General features: G+C 38.2%; 1 protein-coding gene across 7 annotated transcripts in view; it reads right to left on the bottom strand.

The window, feature by feature from the left end:
- ARHGAP44 (Rho GTPase activating protein 44) overlaps positions 1-18,891 on the bottom strand; it is a 1,795,121-nt gene that overhangs the window by 615,461 nt on the left and 1,160,769 nt on the right. For all 7 annotated transcript variants that reach the window (XM_044068802.1, XM_044068796.1, XM_044068800.1 and 4 more), the window contains one exon: positions 6,417-6,498. In XM_044068802.1, coding sequence (XP_043924737.1) covers positions 6,417-6,498 — 82 coding nt within the window. The remainder of the gene's footprint in view (positions 1-6,416; positions 6,499-18,891) is intronic.

The raw sequence follows: 18,891 nt of genomic DNA, 5'->3' as shown, positions 1-18,891 counted from the left end.
CCTTCTTGAAGGGGGTCTGCCCATGTGCCTTGCACCTTCAAGCTGCCCGTATCAGCTCCCCAACCCAGGTCTGAAGCATCTGTGTACATTTCCTTGACTGGAGTTAGGGGTTTTAAGGGAAGTCCTGGCTTCAGAGAGACTCGATCTGCCCACCAAAGGATCTCCTTCCTTAGGCATGGTAGGAAGGGAATAGTGTGGTCCAAGGAGTGGGAGTGCTGGGTCCATGTAGACCTCAGGTACCACAGAAGTTCATGTGGAGCCTTGCCAGTAGCACCATTAGGATTGTAAAAGCCATATGCCCTAAGAGTCTGAGTTATCTGTCCTGTTTCTGCAGCCCAGGATGACTTGGTCCTGGGAGGGGTTTAGGCTGGATTTGGGAAAGTTGATGGTGAAACCCAGAGACTGCAGAACAGAAATGACTGTCTGGAGATGGTTCTGGGGGGTACTGTAACAATCTGTCTAGATCAGGAGGTTGTCCAGGTATGGCAAAATCTGTATCCCTAAGACCCAGCAATAGGCTACCACTGGAGCCAGACACTTGGTGAATACCCATGGAGCAGTAGATAGTCCAAAGGGTAAAGCAGAGAACTGAAAATGCGAGGAACTCACAGAGAAGTGTAAGTATTTCCTTTTTTTGGGATGGATGGGGATATGCAGGTAGGCATCTTTGATGTCCAAGGGGGTCAAAAATGCCTGAGGCATTAGCAGTGGAAATATAGTCTGAAGCATGAGCATGCAGAAGGTGGGTACTTGAAGAAAAAGGTTGAGGTGAGGGAGATCCAAGATGGGTCTCCATGGGCCGTCCTTAATGGGACCAGGAAAAGTCTGGAGTAAAATTGCCTTCCCTTTTCTGACACAGGGACTGATTGGCTAGCCCCTTGAGAGAGGAGGCTGTTCAAGACATGTTGGAATAGGGGCAGCTGGTCCTTTGGTGACTAATGGGATGCCTCTTAAGAGTGGAGGAATGGCCCAAGTTATGAAGTAATCTTTTTCTATGATTGACAAGACCCACATGTCAGAGGTAATGCTTTTCCAGAAAGGGAGACAGTGAGAGAGTCTCTAGGAAAGGAGTATAGGATCTGGGGAGGGAGGAGGCAGGTAATCACAGACTACCTGCTTTGTCTTAAAATAGAGGTGTCTGGGTAGGCCTGGAAGGTGGCTGCTGCTTTCTGGAACTCTTTTTGCCCATAGTAGGAGGAGGAGCAAAATTTTGTTTTAATGAACTGGGTCTTGGTAGGATAATTCCTGTGGAATTTAGGAACTAGTGACACAAACAAATGTCTCAAGTCCTGTAGTTCTTTCCCCTTTTGTTGAAGGGTTGTGAAAAGTTCTGCCATTTGGGCCCCAAACAAGGCAGTATTGTTCAGGGGAGCATCTAGAAGTTTAGCCTGATATCATGAGGTAGGGGTTGCAGCCTCAACTAAGAATACCTTTTGAGCACTGAGGCAGAAGCTGCAGATCTGGCTGAGGCATCTGCAGCATCATAACTGCATTTTACAGAGTGTCTTGTCACTTGTGAGGACAAGGAGATCAGGTTAGAGATTTGTGACTTTGTGGCTGAATCAAGGAGATCTTCCAAGAGCTTTGAAGCCCGAGTCAGAAGGACCAGTGAGTACTTAGACATATGTGTCTGGTAGTCAATGGCCCTAAATCCCAAAATAGCAGAGGTGTACACCTTCTTGCCAATTCCTTCCATAGTTTTGCTGTCCTTATCAGTAAGAAGGATAGAGGTAGAGGGTAGCAGTCTGGAGGATTTGTTTGTAGAGATAGAAATGGCACTGGGTTCTGTAACAGGTAATCGTATTAGAAATTTCTCTCCTTCTGGGACCGTATAAAACCTGTCAGGCCTTCTAGGAGCAGGGGGTTGGGAATCAGGATTTTAGAAGCTGCAAAAAAGGCATAAGAAGGCTGGTAGGACTGGTGGAATGGCAGAAGGTGAAGAGGTATCCAGTTGTAAGAGTTCAGAATACTTCTTTTGGACTTCAGACAGTTCTGTGGAGTCCCATTTGAAACATTTTGTCATCTGAGAAATGGTTTCTCCAAAGGTATGGTCCTTCCTATGGGAATCCACCTCAGCTGAGTCCTCCTCTAGGGGGGCATATCCTAGAGGGGAAGGCATTTGTGGAGCATAAGACAGAGAATCCTCTGAAGAGGAATCTTAAGAGTCTTTGGCCTCTATTGTATGAGGTTCTACAGTCTGAGGCCTAGAGTTGATAACAGGAGGAGCAGCCGGAGAAAAAGCAGCCATGAAAGGCTTAAGGGCCATAAAGGCATTGAACAAATACTGAGAGAAAGCTTGTCAATCAGGCAAACTCTCAGGAGGTGAAGTCACATGCTTGGTTTTCTGTTTCTTTTTAAAGAAGAAACAGGCCTAGAGGGCATAGGCCCTAAGGAGGGACTAGGATCAGAAGCCTCATTAATGGTGGATGTTCCAGTTTGGATGTCCAGAGTGAACCGAGGTTCCCCCTCATCGTCGACATCCAAAATCTGCATTACCTCAATGGATGTTCTTTCAGACCTTGTTTTTGTGGCTTCCAGAATGGTACCCGCTATACCCAAGTCAGCTGGTTCCATTCGTTCCTCCAGGCATACCTTGGCCACAGGGGGGACGTCGGGTGGAAGAGGTGCAGCAGTAGGCTCAGGCCTGTAACTTTGGTCTTCTTTTTCATTGGCTTGATGGTATGGCCATTGCAACAGCGACACGTTTGAGCTGTTGGTTCTCTAGATAGATATTAAGGGCATGCATACCACTGCAAAGAGGACGTATGGTTGTGGTTGGGGCCTAGGCAGAACAGGCACAGGTTGTGAGAATCCTTATGTGGGATCTGACATCCACCCCTACACTTTCCTTTTCTGGATGACATGAACCTGGGCAGGCAAGCAGTGACCAAAAAAAAAAAAAAGAACAAGAAAAAGGGACCAATGGGGTACTATTATAAAAATAGCAGTATCTGATGGCAGAGGTGGAAGGATGAGCTGATATTCGACTGGCAGCAGAGAAGTTTTGAGGAAGGTATGTGCATACATCACCTTTATGGGCCATGCATCCTTCAGCCAATGTCAGACATCTCACGTACTTTGCAGAGACTAAAGCCTTTGTATACTGGCTGGACATTCGGGTCGCTAGGCGGAGGCTAACCCAAAGGTTATGAATACTGCAACTTGATAATAGAAGGGCATCATGTGATTCTCATAGAATTTGGTATTTAGGCCAGAGCATTTATTCACTACCTGCATTTCTTTTCTTATGTATTAGTTATAATACTGTCAGCTTACTTTACAGAGTGTTGGGTATATAGAAGGCCTGATTCCAAAAGACATGTTCACAATGTAAGTACCCACTTACACTGAGAAGAGGCTGACAGCAGGTCGTTTGGAATCTGTCCTCCCCATGTAAGCATATTTTTAGAGAGGCCTTGCACTAAGTAAGCAAGTCTTTTGGAATCACAGCAGACTTACACCGAGAGCAAGTCTTTTGGAATCTAGCCCAGAATCTGCTTTACTTTTGCATACAGTCACAGATTATTTTATAGATATATATATGTGTATATATATATATATATATACACACACACACACACACACACACACACACACACACACACACACACACACACACACACACACACACACACACACACACACAAAACACACACACTTGTATAGATACACATACTGATGTAATAATCACAGGCAAATACAGCACTGGAATGATCATGACCCTCTGTAAGTACTGTTTATTATGTATGAAAGGAGGTTAGGATTCAGTTGATAATTATACCTTTGTATATCTGGGTTTAACATCAAAATGTTGCATTTCAGTTACGTGACCTGGAAAGGCGAAAGGCAATTTTCCAAGTTGTCGTAACACTTGATTTTTAGAAATGACGAATCCACAAGAGCGAATGCTAGTGTGCATTTGCTCTTGTGGATTTGTCATTTTGAACAGAAATTGCACTATAGTGCAGATCAGGAAATTTACCCTTTTCTTCACTATAGTGTGATCTTGGAGTTTGTATATATACGTAGCATATAACATGTGGGGTGCAGAGAGGCTTACCCCCTGCAAAACGTTTGCAGCACATAACCGGAAGTGTAGGTATTTTCAGTAAAGTTGACATTGCTGAGTTGTCGACTTTCCTTAATTCCTACTTTAGGTTATGTGAACAATCGGTAATTTGTTTTATGACATTTCGGGTCGCATATATGCACACTTGCAATTGTCAGTTGTGAGATTTTGACAGTAAACCATATATATGAAGTATACATGTTAAAACATTCTTCAGATATACAAAGATATAGCTGAAGTATGCATGTTAAAGCAGTTCTAGCCTGCCTTACATAAACTTTGGAAAAATTACTGCATATGGGGGGAATAGTGAAGCTGAGATGTTGAACAAAGAAAAAAAGGAGGTCATCAGTAGGGAAACAGCTTTGGTGTACAAATGGATAGAAACAGATAAAGTGAAAAAAATTAGATGATGATGTTTGAGCTGGTGGCAAAAGCGCTTAAGAGAATACTGCTACAGTCAAAAGATGGCAGTTAGAGCAAATAAGAGCACAGAAAAGAAAGCAGGATGAAAAACGCAGCAAAAGAAAGAATAAATGAGAAAGAGAAGGGGTAAGAGATGGTAATAATAACTCAATGGCAGTACTATATTGTTTACAACAAATTATTATGAAAACATCATCATATCTTAGATTTAGCATTAAAAGGGGCAGCAAGAAATAATTCTCTTGCATGGCACTGTATTATTTCCTTACTCTCCTCAACTTTTCCTCATCCACACCCTTATTCTCACCATTATAAGTGGAAGACTTTACAATAGTTTTTGTATTTACCTGTTCATAGGCAATTAGATTCATAGGTTGGTACTAGGCTATCGGACCTAGGGCCTATACAAGCCTAGCCATAACAATTCCTTGGCTATTTCTTCCCAGAATATTTACTTCCCTGGACCCCTGTCTAGCAGGGCAACTGATGTAGTCCATGGGGTGAATTTCCTTTCTCCCATTCAATCATCAAAGTTCCTTTTGAAGAGGGTCAAAGAGGCGCTCTGCTTGACATGTATGGGCAGTCTATTCCAAAGTCTGGGGAGTATCTGAGTCAGGAACTTATCCCTGCAGCATGTTTTGTTTATTGTGATGACAAGGTTTAGATCCCTGGAGCATGTGGCTCTGAGGGATTGGGATTTCTTTAAGTGTAGCATGTCCAACAGCTCTGGGTTTGACATGGCCTTGTATGTTAAGCAGAGATTGCTTCTGAGTAGACGATATGCGACAGAGTATAGCTGGAGATTTTTAAGGCGGTCAGCGAAGGGCATCTGCTTTAGGCCTGTGATTCTTTTAGTGAGGTATTTCTGCGGCCTTTCCAGTTGTTGCAGATGTCTTAAGAGGTACATACCAAACAGGGTGTTGTATTCTATAATGAGTCTAATGAGGGATAAGTACAGTGGGACAATGGCCTCCTTTTTTCTGGATGAAAAGCCCTTGGTGATGAGGTGTGCCACACAGAAGGATTTCCTGATTGTTGTGGCGATGTGGTTATCGAAGGTGAGACCACTGTTCATCTATGTCCCTAAGTCTCTTATCACACTTTCGGTGTTTAGTGTACTGCCACCTATGTGGTAATTCACGGGTACATGTTTTTTCACAAAGGGGATAACTACACATTTCTTGGCATTGAGCTTGAGCCCACGGCTCTGGCACCAAGCATCTGTTCCTGTAAGGCCCTTTTGTAGACTATTCACATAATTTGGGGATTCAATAATGGCTCCCAGTTTGCAGTCATCTGCAAACTTTGTTAGCCAGAGTCCCTTAGTGTTGGCCTGTACTTCAGAGAAGTAGATGCCAAACAAGAGCGGTCCCAGGACTGAACACTGAGGTACTCCACTTGCTACTTGTCTGGAGCTGGATTTGGAGTAGGCTACTTTTACAGTGTGGGTTCTGTCAGTAAGCCAGTTGGCAACCCATCGAGTGATGTAATTTAATATTTATTACTGTTTTAAATACGATGCCTTTTAAATAATTGTTTTTAGAATCCTATGACATACTTTAAGTGCAAAAAGTGATTAGCAACTACTTAAGAATGGATATTATTACTGGTTGATTTTTAAACTGTGAAGTACAAAACAAACATATGAAACAACAGTTGTTTTATTTTATTTAGTATAATAAGGTTAGTTCTGGTTAAGTAATGACACACATTTCCAAAGAAGACTGACATATTACTTACTATGAATATGAGCAATGTTCTTGGCAGTCCCATTGTGTGCACTTGTGCTTGTATGTGTGTGTGTCTGTATGTGTCTGTGTGTGCATGCATACCCAAACTCTAGCAGCTAAGCTGCATTTTAGATCCCCCCGTTTGTGTTTTTTACCTTATGCATCCTATAAATACAACAGTTAGGACTTACTTGGATGCCTGGATCCACTCTTCATAAAGTTCATAAGTCATCAGGGGTTCAGGCAGCTCCCTCAGATATGATTTGAGGGCACCTATCAATAGTAAAATGAGAGCAAATACTGTAGTTAACAACTATAGTAAGACATGCATGATGAGTTATATGCATCACAATGCAGATGAAAGCACTGATAAGCAATAACTACTTTTCAGGTCTTTACAACAACAGCCACAGTTATTTAGGTATGACTTTAGAACATATGCTGCTGTCTTGTACTTAAGAAAATAGATTTTCCCAAAATGCAGCACAAGTTGCTTTCCTTATCACCGCACACCAAGACTCAGTTCTGCCAACTGTTTCAAATAACTACACTTTTAACAGAAATATTACTGGTTCACCAATCTGCCTTACAATCAGCAAGAATAAATGTTACATTATACTTAGGTCAACTGCCAAAGAGGCACAACAGAGCAGAAAACTGTTTTACTGAGTTATTATTTCAATGCTTTACAGACTAAACATGAACATAATAATACAGTGTAGAAAATAAAGTGCAGTGTGTGAAAACAAATAACTAACCCAAAGCAAAACGCACTGAGCAAAGAGGGTCCCATTGGTTAAAAAATAATTCCTTTAATGAACAAACATCAACCATAGGGACCCGCTTTGTTCAGTGTGTTTTGCTTTGGGTTGGTTATAATGATACAGTGACCAACAGGCAGAAGCATTAAAAAAGATCTGTAGATTTAGAAAGACCCAGAAGTGTAAATGAGGTCACATTTATCCATACTTTGCCTCAAATTTCAGAAGTTGTTACTTGACTGACTTTAATTACAGCACCATATACATAAGTACTCCTTGTCTGCTAACTTCACCACAACAATGTAAGTCCTGCTTTGCCAGATTCTTCCTATTCGTGTAACGCAACCTTTTTGTAAAGGTTAATATATCTATAGCTATATGGGAGCAGTTTCTTTGCTTGTGCATCTTTATTGTTAACTTGTGATTTAGGTTAGTTTTTTCACAGATTCAGTTTGTCAGACATTGGGAGACACTGTTAATGTGAAAATATGGGGCAGAAGAGTGTAGGGAGTTTTCTTTTTCCCCCACTGTTATACAATCTCAGATTTAGTATAAATAAGTAGCAAGGGGTGTACAATTCTCCCTACAAAAACAAACAAAAAGTTTTTTTTTTCTTTATTTTACTATACATTTAAATATATATGAATTCAATGAATTTTTGATGACAGTGTGTGCCAGCATTGTTCTAGTTCCAGTGTTTGTAATATACCATACATATATATTTTACAAAGTGTTAAAGTCTGAAGAATTAAAGAAATCATAATGAAAAGAGTTGTATAGTAGACACTGACTATCATCAGCAGTTTCAGTATTAGATCACCTTTCCTCCTAAAAGTTAGACGCTCGTGGTGGCTTTTTTATGGTGTTTATCAAAATAGCAGGTAAATAAAAGTTATATAGTTAAGAAACTTAAAAGTTTCCTAGTTTCCACCTGCAGTCATTGCTCATCATGGGATGAGAGTTTGAAAAGCACAACTCTGTAGAAATCATAGACTGAAGGCCCATTTTAAGATGGTTGTCACACGTTGGTGATACATCGTGCAAAATTACCAGTTTCAACAATGGCTCCTAATTTCCTCAGCACCATCTTTTTTACAGTAAGAAACATTTTAGAAAAAATATATCACAACTAAACAAGTAATTAAAAAAATGTAAAACTGATCTAAATAGTCCTACTGCAATCAAACACAGCTAATGCTTTACTGAGACAAAGTCTAGAAGGAGAACACTACAGATAAAGATGGCACAAATAGAGATGTCTTCAGACTGACTAATCACAGACTATCCAACATTAGGAATTGAAATGATTATACAAAATGTCATAGACTGCATTTTCAAATTTTGCATACATTTTTATTTATTTATTTTGTTTGTTTACCAGGTAACATCTGATGGGGCATGAGGCCCATTTTCAGTAGAGGCCAGAGGAGAAAAGCTCCAGACATACAAACAGACAGTATTAGACAATCAAATTGAACACATATTAATCAACAATGTGCAAAGCAAGTCAGTAACAATAATTAGCAAATAATTAACAAATTAGCAAATTTAACAAAAAATGGCACAGTTAGTGATAAAAACTGGATGTATGAGTTAATAGTGAGAACAGTGTGATGCAGTAATTGCAAGATAGAGAAATGCAGTCTACATAACCTTTAAAGACAAATGAGTATATGTGTATACTTTGCTAACTGAAACTGAGCGTAGAATCAAGATAGCCTTCAGCAGTTAATAGTTGTAGCTGTGCGAATGAGCTAGTTAAGGGTAATGTAAGGGAGCAGCAGGTAGCTTAACCAGAAGTATGGCAGGAGCAGAGCCAATGTCTTGCTAGATGTTCCTTAAGGAGGTTTTTAAATTCATGAATGCTGGGGTTTTTAGCCATAGGTTGAGGAAGAGTGTTCCACAGTTTGGCATTTTTATGTGAAAAAAGGGTAGTGCCCTGTGTGTTGTGGGTTGGGTAATCTTTAACAATAATTTATTTGAGGATCTTAGAGCTCTAGGACTGCTGTTGGGTTGGACCAGATTGGTGAGTGCCGGGCACTTGTTAGGTTTGTGAATTATATTGTGGGCTATGGACAGTTGATTGAATGTTAGAAGGTTAGGTAGTCCTAACCATGTAAGTTGGGGGAGTACAGAGCAGTGGTGGGTTCTGTAAGAATGGCCTGTGGCAAACTTGGAGATTTTGTTGTAGCATGATTCCAGATTATTTAGGTCAGATTTAAGAATGTTTGTAAATACTAGGGAGACAGAGAGGAGGGTGTAGAGTAGATGTGTGTGGGCAGCGGCTAGTCTGGTGCTGTCTGTAAGGTAAGGTTTAATTCTGTAAAGGGTGCCAAGTTTGGAGTGGACTTTTTTGATGGTGAGGGAGATGTGGGTATCAAACCTTAGGTTATCATCGATTGTGACACCTAGAAGTTTGGCTTGGCTGGTGGGACCTATTTTGGTTCTATTTGTGGAAAGAAAAGAAAGTGGAGTCAGACACATTTTGTGTTTATTGTAATTGAAGGCAATTAACTTGGTTTTGTTGGGGTTAAGTATGAGTTGATGGCTAGTGAGGTAGTTTTCTATGTCCTGGAAAGATTTTTGCATTTTTATTTGTAGGCCCTGGGAAGTGGGGGCTGTGCAGATTAATGTAGAGTTGTCGGCATACTGGACTATGGAGGCTAGGTGGATTGAAGAGCTGAGGTTGTTAGTAAAAATTCTAAATTGAAGGTAGCCAAGTATGGATCCTTGGGGTACACCAACAGTGATGGGTAGAAGAGGGGACAGGGCATTCTCCCATTTGATGGCTTGCTGATGGTTAGAGAGATAGCTATGGAACCAGGAAAGGGCTGTTCTGTTGAGACCATGGGATAATAGTTTATTTAGTAGGATTTGGTGGGAGACTGTGTCAAAGGCTTTTGACATGTCAAAGAATATGGAGGAGACCATTTGGCCTCTGTTTATAAGATCTTAAAAGGTGTTTGTGAAAGATAGCAGGGCAGTACTGGTACTATGTTTTGGCCTAAAGCTGTGTTGTGTGGGGGGAGAGGAGCTTGTGATTAAGGAGGTGGGCAAGGAGTTGAGAGTGAATGGATTTTTCTAAGATTTGGCTAGAGGGGAGAGTGTGGCTGTGGAACGGTAGTTAGTTAGATCTTTAGAGGGGGCTGCCTTTGTGTAGGGGAATGATGTGGGATATTTTCCATAGATGGGGTATATACTGTTCAGAGATACAGTGGTTGATTAGGACTGATATGGGATAGGCAATTGAGGGGGCAGCAATTTTAAGGAATTCATTAGGTAATTTATCAGCTGCTAGACAACAGGGTTTTGAGTTTGGAAAGGAGACATTTTATGTAGTTTGTTTGGATTGGGGTGAAAGAGAAGGGGATGGGGGAGTCAGAAGAGGGAAGGGGTACAGTGAGAGATTGATTAGTCGGACTATAAAGAAGAGATGTGATTGAGTTAATGAAGTGTGTATTAAATTGTGTAGCTATTGGGTCTGGAATCTTGGAGTTTGTGGGTGGGGGGTTAGGGGTACAGCCTGGGTTGAGAAAATTGTTGATGTTTTACCAACATTCTCTGGGGTTAAATTGCTGGGTTTGCTGATCTGAAAAGAAATTGTTTTGCTTGTCTATTTTTATCTGTTTCTTAATCTGGTTACGTAACTGCTGCTATGTTGTGTGGTCTGTGTTATATTTGGTAGTGTGGTAAGTGGACCATGCCCTGTCTCTTTACTTCAGCAGTGCTAGGGTATCTTTAGATAGACAAGGTACGTGCCTAGTTTTTGCTTTTTTTTTCTTGTGGGTGTTAGATTGTTGAGTATTTTAAGAAAGACATTGTTGAAGTAAAGGACTGCCTGATCAAGTGGGAGGTTTCTAAGAGGTGACCAGTTACTTTGCTGAAGAAGATGATTAAAAGTGGAGGGAGACAAGTTTCTGTTGTTCCTGATACATTTACATATTGTGTTGGTTTGTGTCTGAGCTCGTTTTCTGTACAGGAAGGTAGGTCAGTGGTCACTGAGGGAGTCTGGAAGGCAGCCTGCTAAATAACCTTGATTGGGTTTGTTAGTTATTATCCAATCTAGTGTGGACTGCTTTTAGAATCTTTAACTAACCGGGTTGGACAGGATATCGTTTGGGTGAAATTGGAGAGATTTAGGAAATTGGAGGGCCTGTCAGTGTTGCAGGTGTTGCAATCCAGGTTAAAATCACTCAGGATAATGGTTTCCTGGCTGAAATTAGTTGATGCCCAGGTGAGAAGATTCTCAATTATGGGTAGGTTGTTGCCGGGGGGAGGTAAGTGGTTATGATAATAATAGATTTGTTAGGGTTTATTACTAGGCATGTTGTCAGGATTTTGGAGTTAGGTAGGTCAGGAGAGGCACATTTTAATAGTTCCAGTTTGAGTGTGTCTTTATACATAACAGCATGATAGCATAATAGCATAATACACGTGTAAGTAGAAAGTTATATCAAATGATGAAAGACTAAATGGAATGGAATTATTCAATAAAGTAGAGCCTTTAAGGCTTGACAATAAAATAAGCAAGCAATAATGCCTGATGGTGGGCATTATCATGGAAACTGGATCACTTAGGGTGTTGTCAGTCCTAATGCCGAATGTTGAGGGCCTCACTACCCCTGGAAGGCCTGTTATTTCCCTCATAATGTCCATCCTGGATATCATTATTACATTGTGATAATGGGTTGTCTGTGTGTTAAACTGTTTTGAATTTTTTTATTAGTATATATTTTAAATATTTTTGTGGTAGAATAGTTCCTCCATCTATTATTTCAAACTTGCTGTAGCATATGTAATTGCTGTTGGAGGAAGTATTTTATATCCAAAATATAAGCTGATTAAGTATTTAATGTCTACATGCATGCTCAAACACAAAAATGTGCCTTGCAATTACAGCTACTTTTTGACTAAGTATGCTTCAGATGTTTCATTGTGATTAAATGAATGCAAAAAAAAAAAAAAAAACATACAGTGTAAGATACTGTTACCCCCAACTGTCTAATTTTGCTCTGTCACTCAAAATATTTTTTTTTTCTGATAGACAACCTAAATTTACCATAAATCAGTGAAGTCAGAAGTCAGACATTATAGTTTCTTACTTCTTATTGTTCAGAAAATGCAGGTTGTTATATTTAAAGACTGACTGTGATTTTAGGTCTTTCTCCTGCTTATTGTTGGCTTTATCTAGAATTGTTTTTTTAACACCTTTACTGAATTATCACTTAAGACAAAAATATTTATTTATTTATATTTGTATGCCAGCATAGTACACTGACCTCAATGAGCCATTTGATGGTACAGCCTGGGTAGATATATAAATAGACATACATTCCAGTTGCAAACATTATACATATGTTCTTTTGTATAATTATCATCAACCCAACATTATATAAATTGATCAACTCCTGCCTTCCCTTAAACCTCACTCCTCCAACAAAACATTATCCTGCATATACTGTTCCCACAATTTCGATTTTTTTCTATGTAATTTGCTCTTACCCTTTTTTAAAGATCCTACTTCCAGTTCTTTTATGTCTGTTACAATATTCAATACTTCAGATATAATTTAAATTTTCTAGTAATTGTTTTTTGGCAGCTGCCATAATTAAACTTGACAAGGCCTTATTATGTTCAGGCAATTCAGATGCTATACCCAGCTCACAAAATAATTTCCTTAGTTACATCCATTTGCTCACCCAATATATCTGACAAAGTATTCTGTATGGAATTTTTAAAGCCAGCCACCTCATTACATTCCCAAAACATATATTCCCAGTTACCTCTTTTTTCCCATACCTCCAACATTTGCCATCTACCTGAGGAAAAATTGTATAGAGTCTGCCTGAGGTATTAAAATACCCATGCAAACACTCCCAAGCAAAAATCCTAAATATTCTGACTGTTGCATATTTGGGAGACATACATACAGCCTCCCATTTTTCCTTGCAATTATGTATTCAACCTCCCTTCCCAATGTTTTCTAACCCTAAGCCCCTAACCTCCTCTAATTGATTTCTGTAGCTACTGTACAATATTTTATATGCCCTACTAATTATCCCTTTTTTAAACAGGAATTAAACAGGAGCTAAAACTCTACCAGAGCAGGTCTTTTATTTAGGATTCCCTTATGCCTTTCTCTTTGCCTATACTCTGATACCAATCTCTGATAAGGAAAACAGTCTCTAGCCGGCAGTCCAAATGCCTTCTTGGCCCCTTCTCACTGTATTATTTTTTATTTATTTTTTTTATTTTCAGTTTGATTACCGGGGAAGTCCACTGGGCCAGAACGTGCCCATTTTCAGTGGAGGTCCAGGGAGAAAAGCTCCATAAGCAATACGAATACAATAAAGGTTACATAATGTTAAAGGTAAAAATACATGTATAAATTCATAAAGTCAGGAAAAGCAAATGCATAAAATGTGCATCATAAACACAATTAAAGACAATAGATAAGACAGTTTACAGGTATTTCCATTCAGAGCAGCAAGTTTCAACTGTCTGTAATATAAGGATCTGAGATTACTTGAAATTTACAATATTTACATACTTGGAGTATTACCTTCCCTCGTTAGTTATTTGCTTCTAATAACTTTTCCAGTAATTTCCAGCCCCCTCTTACCTGTTCACTTTACCCCTACTTGCAGTCATCGCTATCGGCAAAATCTCCTTTCTCCATTCTCCTGTTGGCTTAGTTCATAGAACACTTTCTGCTACTTTATAAATATAATACTCTGTATGGCTGTCATTCTTCTCATTAAGGATCTGAATCCAAAATCTCACTCTTTCCTTATTTCTTGAAGGTTCCCTCAGCTTCATTATCATCATTATCCCTTTCCTTTTTTATAGCTTTCTGATTGTGGTATGTAAATGAGCCATAACTGTGTAGCTCTACAATATCTCTTCAAATCAAGTAATCTTAATCTACATTTCACTATTGGAAAGATTAATTTATCTCTCTTGACCCTTGCCCTTTCCCCTCCCAAGTAAAATCCTTCAGTTCTTAATTACTGTTCACACCTCCTCCTCTGGTTGAAAGAAATATGCCTGATATATATATATATATATATATATATATATATATATATATATAGTCTATATTAGATCACTGAATACTTAAAAAAGCGAACGGTGATTAATCGACACTATGTAAGCGAAAGCTTACAATCTCGAACTGTCAGAACAGTGATTTTTTTCCTAGGGAACAAACTCGCTGTTCCAAAACACATACACACAACACAAGCACACCAAACAAACTGCAATCCACACACATACACCGAAAATCTGACACCTAACCCTACACTAAACTATACACACACCACTAACTATCCACTTACCTTAACCCAAACCTAAGGTCCGTCACTATTGCACACTCACCTCAACCAGTCCCTAACCCTAACTCACCTAACCCACCCTAACCCTCACGTCCACATAATCGCACACATACCTAACCCGCGCCCTAACCCACCCTAACACTCACATCCACACAATCGCACACTTACCTGAACCCGACCCGTAACTTTCCACCACAGCACTGAAAATACCGAAGCAACAGAAATGGACAACCAAATTCTTTCCCTAGGAAAACATTCGGGTTTCCGTTGCTTCGATATTTTAAGCTTTTGCTTACAAAGGGTCGATCAATCACCGTTCGCTTTTTTAAGCATTCGGTGATCTAATATAGACCTATATATATATATATATATATATATATATATATATATATATATATATATATATACATACATATATATATATATATCTATATAAAATAACTAAAAACATTTTCATTGCTTGAATCTTGCTATCCATATCTGAAAAACAAACAAGAACTTTCAGTTTTTCAGTTTTTGTATTATGTTTTGTGTGGTCTCTTTACACATATTCTTATTTGCCATAACAAAATCCATTTTAATTCATATTCCTTTATTTTATCATGTCCCCATAAACATAGGTATTGCTGAACCAATTAATTTGTGAGTACATAGTTTACAGCTATATCCTTTGTTTTATCTTCATTAATTTTATATTATAAAAAGAATTGAAAAATTTCCACAACACCGAGATGACCTATTCTGGCTTTATCAGGTACAAATTAATATTGTTTCCAATAAAGTCAACTTTTCTTGATTACCTTACTAATTATATCCCTGAATTTCTGAGTCCCTTATTTTCTTTGTCAATGGCTGTAAATATAAAGCAAATATAAAAAGGGAAAGAGGACACCCCTGCCCAGTTCCTCTGTTCAGACACAACTTATCAGAGCGGAACCCTCCCACTTTAATTTAGCCTTAGATCCCTCGTATATCCTCCTAATTAACCTTGTCATTGTATTAAGTAATACAACTGCTTCCGTTGCCCTACTCATAAAATCCCAGCTTACTTTTCTGAATGCTTTCTCTGCATCAAGACCACCAACAGTGATATTTTCTTACATTCTGCTTCCCTTTGGATCATCTTTTTTCCAATAAACACTTAACTGGCTTGAGCTTCCTCAACACCTATCTTATACTTAGCTCACCTTAACCTATAAAATCATCCATATCCTATCTGCCTGCCCAGCAATTAGACCTCGTACTCCAACACTGCCTTACAAATTGGCCCCTTCAGTCAAATAATAAACATCTACAAACCATAAACAGTGGCTGGGGTCCAACAGCGTAGTTAGAATTTAGAATAAAATTCCTGTATCTATCAGGTCTATCACGCACCTTCATCTTTTTAAAACATTACTAAAAGATTTCTTCTCTGCCCCCTGGCATTGTCACTGCTCCTCATCTGGACACAGCTCTCTTTAAATCACTAAATCATTTAACCTGCTTATCCCCTTCTAATATCTGACTTTACTGTACTTGTTAAACTACCCTTACTTCTAATTAGCACAACCAAATTACTATTCCATCACTACTTCTCTAGTAACATTCAAACTTACTTATCTCCACTAATACCGCACTCTAATGCATTTCTTAAATTACTGCTACCTCAATTATATACCACCCTTCTGTCTGTAAGGCTTGTAAATGTAATATTTGTGAGTACCAACACAAATTTTATTATATTGACCGTTATGTTATGTATTCAATAAAACTGCAGTATAAAATTTGTTATTGTAAATACTGAGAGCATTAAATATCATAACTTGGAGCTTTTCTCCCAGGCCTCCACTGAAAAAGGGCACTTGTGTCCAGTCAGACTTTCCTGGTAAACAAATGTCAAAAAATGCATTAATTAATTAATTAATTAATAATTAATTAAAAATGAATTAATTAATGTTGTCAAATATTTGACTCCACAAAACCACACTGATCCACATCTATCAATTTTGGCAACACCTTTGCATTCTTTTAGGTATTATTGACACAAACACTTTATAACCATGGTTTAAAATTGACATGAGCCTATATGAAGCTGTGTCTGACAGTCTTTACTGACTTTATGTATTACAGCTACTACAGATTTCTTCCAGGGTGTTGGTGCTTCCCCTTCTTTTAAAATATTGTTAAAACACCCTTCCAGAACTTTATCACTTTCTTCATTCCTAGCTTCCAAACTTCCACAGGAATACTTTCTATTCCTGGAGACTTTCCTGCAGATTGATTATACATCATCCTTTTTATCTCATCTCCTCCTGCCTTAACTGCTAGTTGTTGACCTCGTCTACCTCCAATATTGGTATACTTAAGTCTTCCATAAATATTTCCATTGTTGTCCTTTCTTGATTTACACATTTCTCTGCTTTATAAAATTTTTCATAACATTTCTGAAATATCCCTAATACCTCTACAGGACCTCTGGTTATTTTTCTTGTTATAGGCTTCCTAAGTCTGGTGACAACCCTTTGCACTTTCAGTTAGTTGCCTAAGTCATTGTGGTAACAGTTTTGTGATCTGGGGTTATGATAAAAAATAAGCAGTTGATTAACGGCAAACCTTCTAAACCTATACATATTATCCAGGTAGTTCCATGTTTTCTCTTTAGTATTCTGCATTTGCTCCTCTTCTTATTCTGTGAGGTTCCTATTGTTCTCCAATACTGTAACCTTTGTTGGCCCTCTAAATAATTCTTGTTACTTTTAACCATATCTCTTTTTCTTTTATTTCTAACGTATTTTTAGGCCACACTTTTATTTTATTTCACTCATAAGGTATAACTTCTGAATTAATTTCTATCTTCTCTAACAACTCCAATAATTTCCTTGTACTGAATTCCCTACTTCTACATCAAATAGTTTCGTACATTTCTTCATAAATGTACCTTCTTTTTTTATATTTTCCCTTCCAGGACCCCCAGATGCTTCCCCACTGTTGCAAATCAAATTCTAGTCACCACGTATAAATATTCCCTGCTGAAAGCTGATTATTTCTCCAGAAATTATCTTATGCTTCATAATGGCAGTGTTAGGTGGGATATAAATACATGGCAGCATAATCCTCCTCCCTTGCCAGTAGACCCTTACTACCACAAATCTACGATTATCTTTTTTCCCCTCTTCTCTCACTATTGGAGGGCCTAAAGCAATATGTACTCCACTTTTCCTTTGTCATTGATATACTGCTGAACATTCTCACTTCTTTCCAAATGTGTCTCCTATATCATATTCACATTCTGCATTTCTTAATATAATTCAGTACTCTTACTTTTTGTCTATACCTCTCAGGCCATTCACATTAGAAAAATATATAAATAGTGTAGCCATTATGATAAGACGTTACTATACCCACCTATTACATATGTTGGCTTTTTAAATGTCTGTTTCCAGCTTTTGTGTTACATGCACCTATTAATATTTGGCAGGTTAATTCTTTATACAGTTGTTTCTTGGAATTTCCATTTGAACCTATGTCACAATTTACATAACTTTTTGTTTTAATGAAAATTCTCAAAAACACTCCCTAGAACACCTCTAGATCTATTAACTTAAAACAAACACAAACTATGTGCATCTTCAAATAATAAAGTTTAACCGTCCTGATAGGAACAACTGTCCCAAATCAACAGCTGTACCTACAGGCATTACTTAACCTAAAATTAAGTTTATCCATGCTAAACTGCATGTTACAGCCTATGCTCCTACTCACATTAATTGTTTTTGCCTTATCTGTATTCCCTTCCAGTTGTGAAAAACAGCTTGTATGCTTTCAGAAAACTAACTTTTAGGTTTAAGAAAATGTGCAATGGCTATCTTTAAATAAAACCAAATTATATACTATTCTAGTAAACACACTGAATTGTTTGGGCACTAGGAAAACTGCTACCTCTTATTTACTTCCAATAATTTTAAACTTTAATTTTTACTAAGCTGCTTACCCTTGTACCTTTCACTTTTAAGTTTCTATCACCACATCCACAGTGTTCCCCCATTTCTACAACACACATGCCTGCACAAGAAACATTTTACTAGAGTAAGCCAAGGGCATTAATCCAAATGCCAAATTCACCCATGCAAAAGCAAGAGAAAACATCTCAAATCTACAATTATTATAATCAGAGCACTTTTACACTCCATTCCCATTTCAACAAACCATTACAGCATATTAACTTGAACATGCTTTTCTCCAGCCTTTCTTCTCTTTTTGTACATTGTAATGTCTACATTTTTTAAACTAAAAGGAAAAAAACATACTTGTTTACTTTAGCAACTTATCACATACAGCAATCACAAAATACTTTTTATATAAAGTGCAATTTATATCATGAAATGTTTTATACAAATACTGTTAAGAGCAAAAATTGTTTTACTTTACTTACAGTTACTCTTTTTTCCTTCTTTTTTCTCTTATTGTCCTTCCAAAGATTAATGTCATGAACTGGGATATATACTTTTCAGTCCCCCCACAAGTTTAATTTTTATTTATTTTATTTATTTGCAGTTGGTTTACCAGGATAGTCCATTGGGCCAAGATGA

Source organism: Protopterus annectens, chromosome 4.part0 (genome assembly GCF_019279795.1).
Source record: "Protopterus annectens isolate FY-2018-M chromosome 4.part0, PAN1.0, whole genome shotgun sequence".
Lineage (NCBI taxonomy): Eukaryota > Metazoa > Chordata > Ceratodontiformes > Protopteridae > Protopterus > Protopterus annectens.
This window is presented reverse-complemented; position numbering and strand designations above follow the sequence as displayed.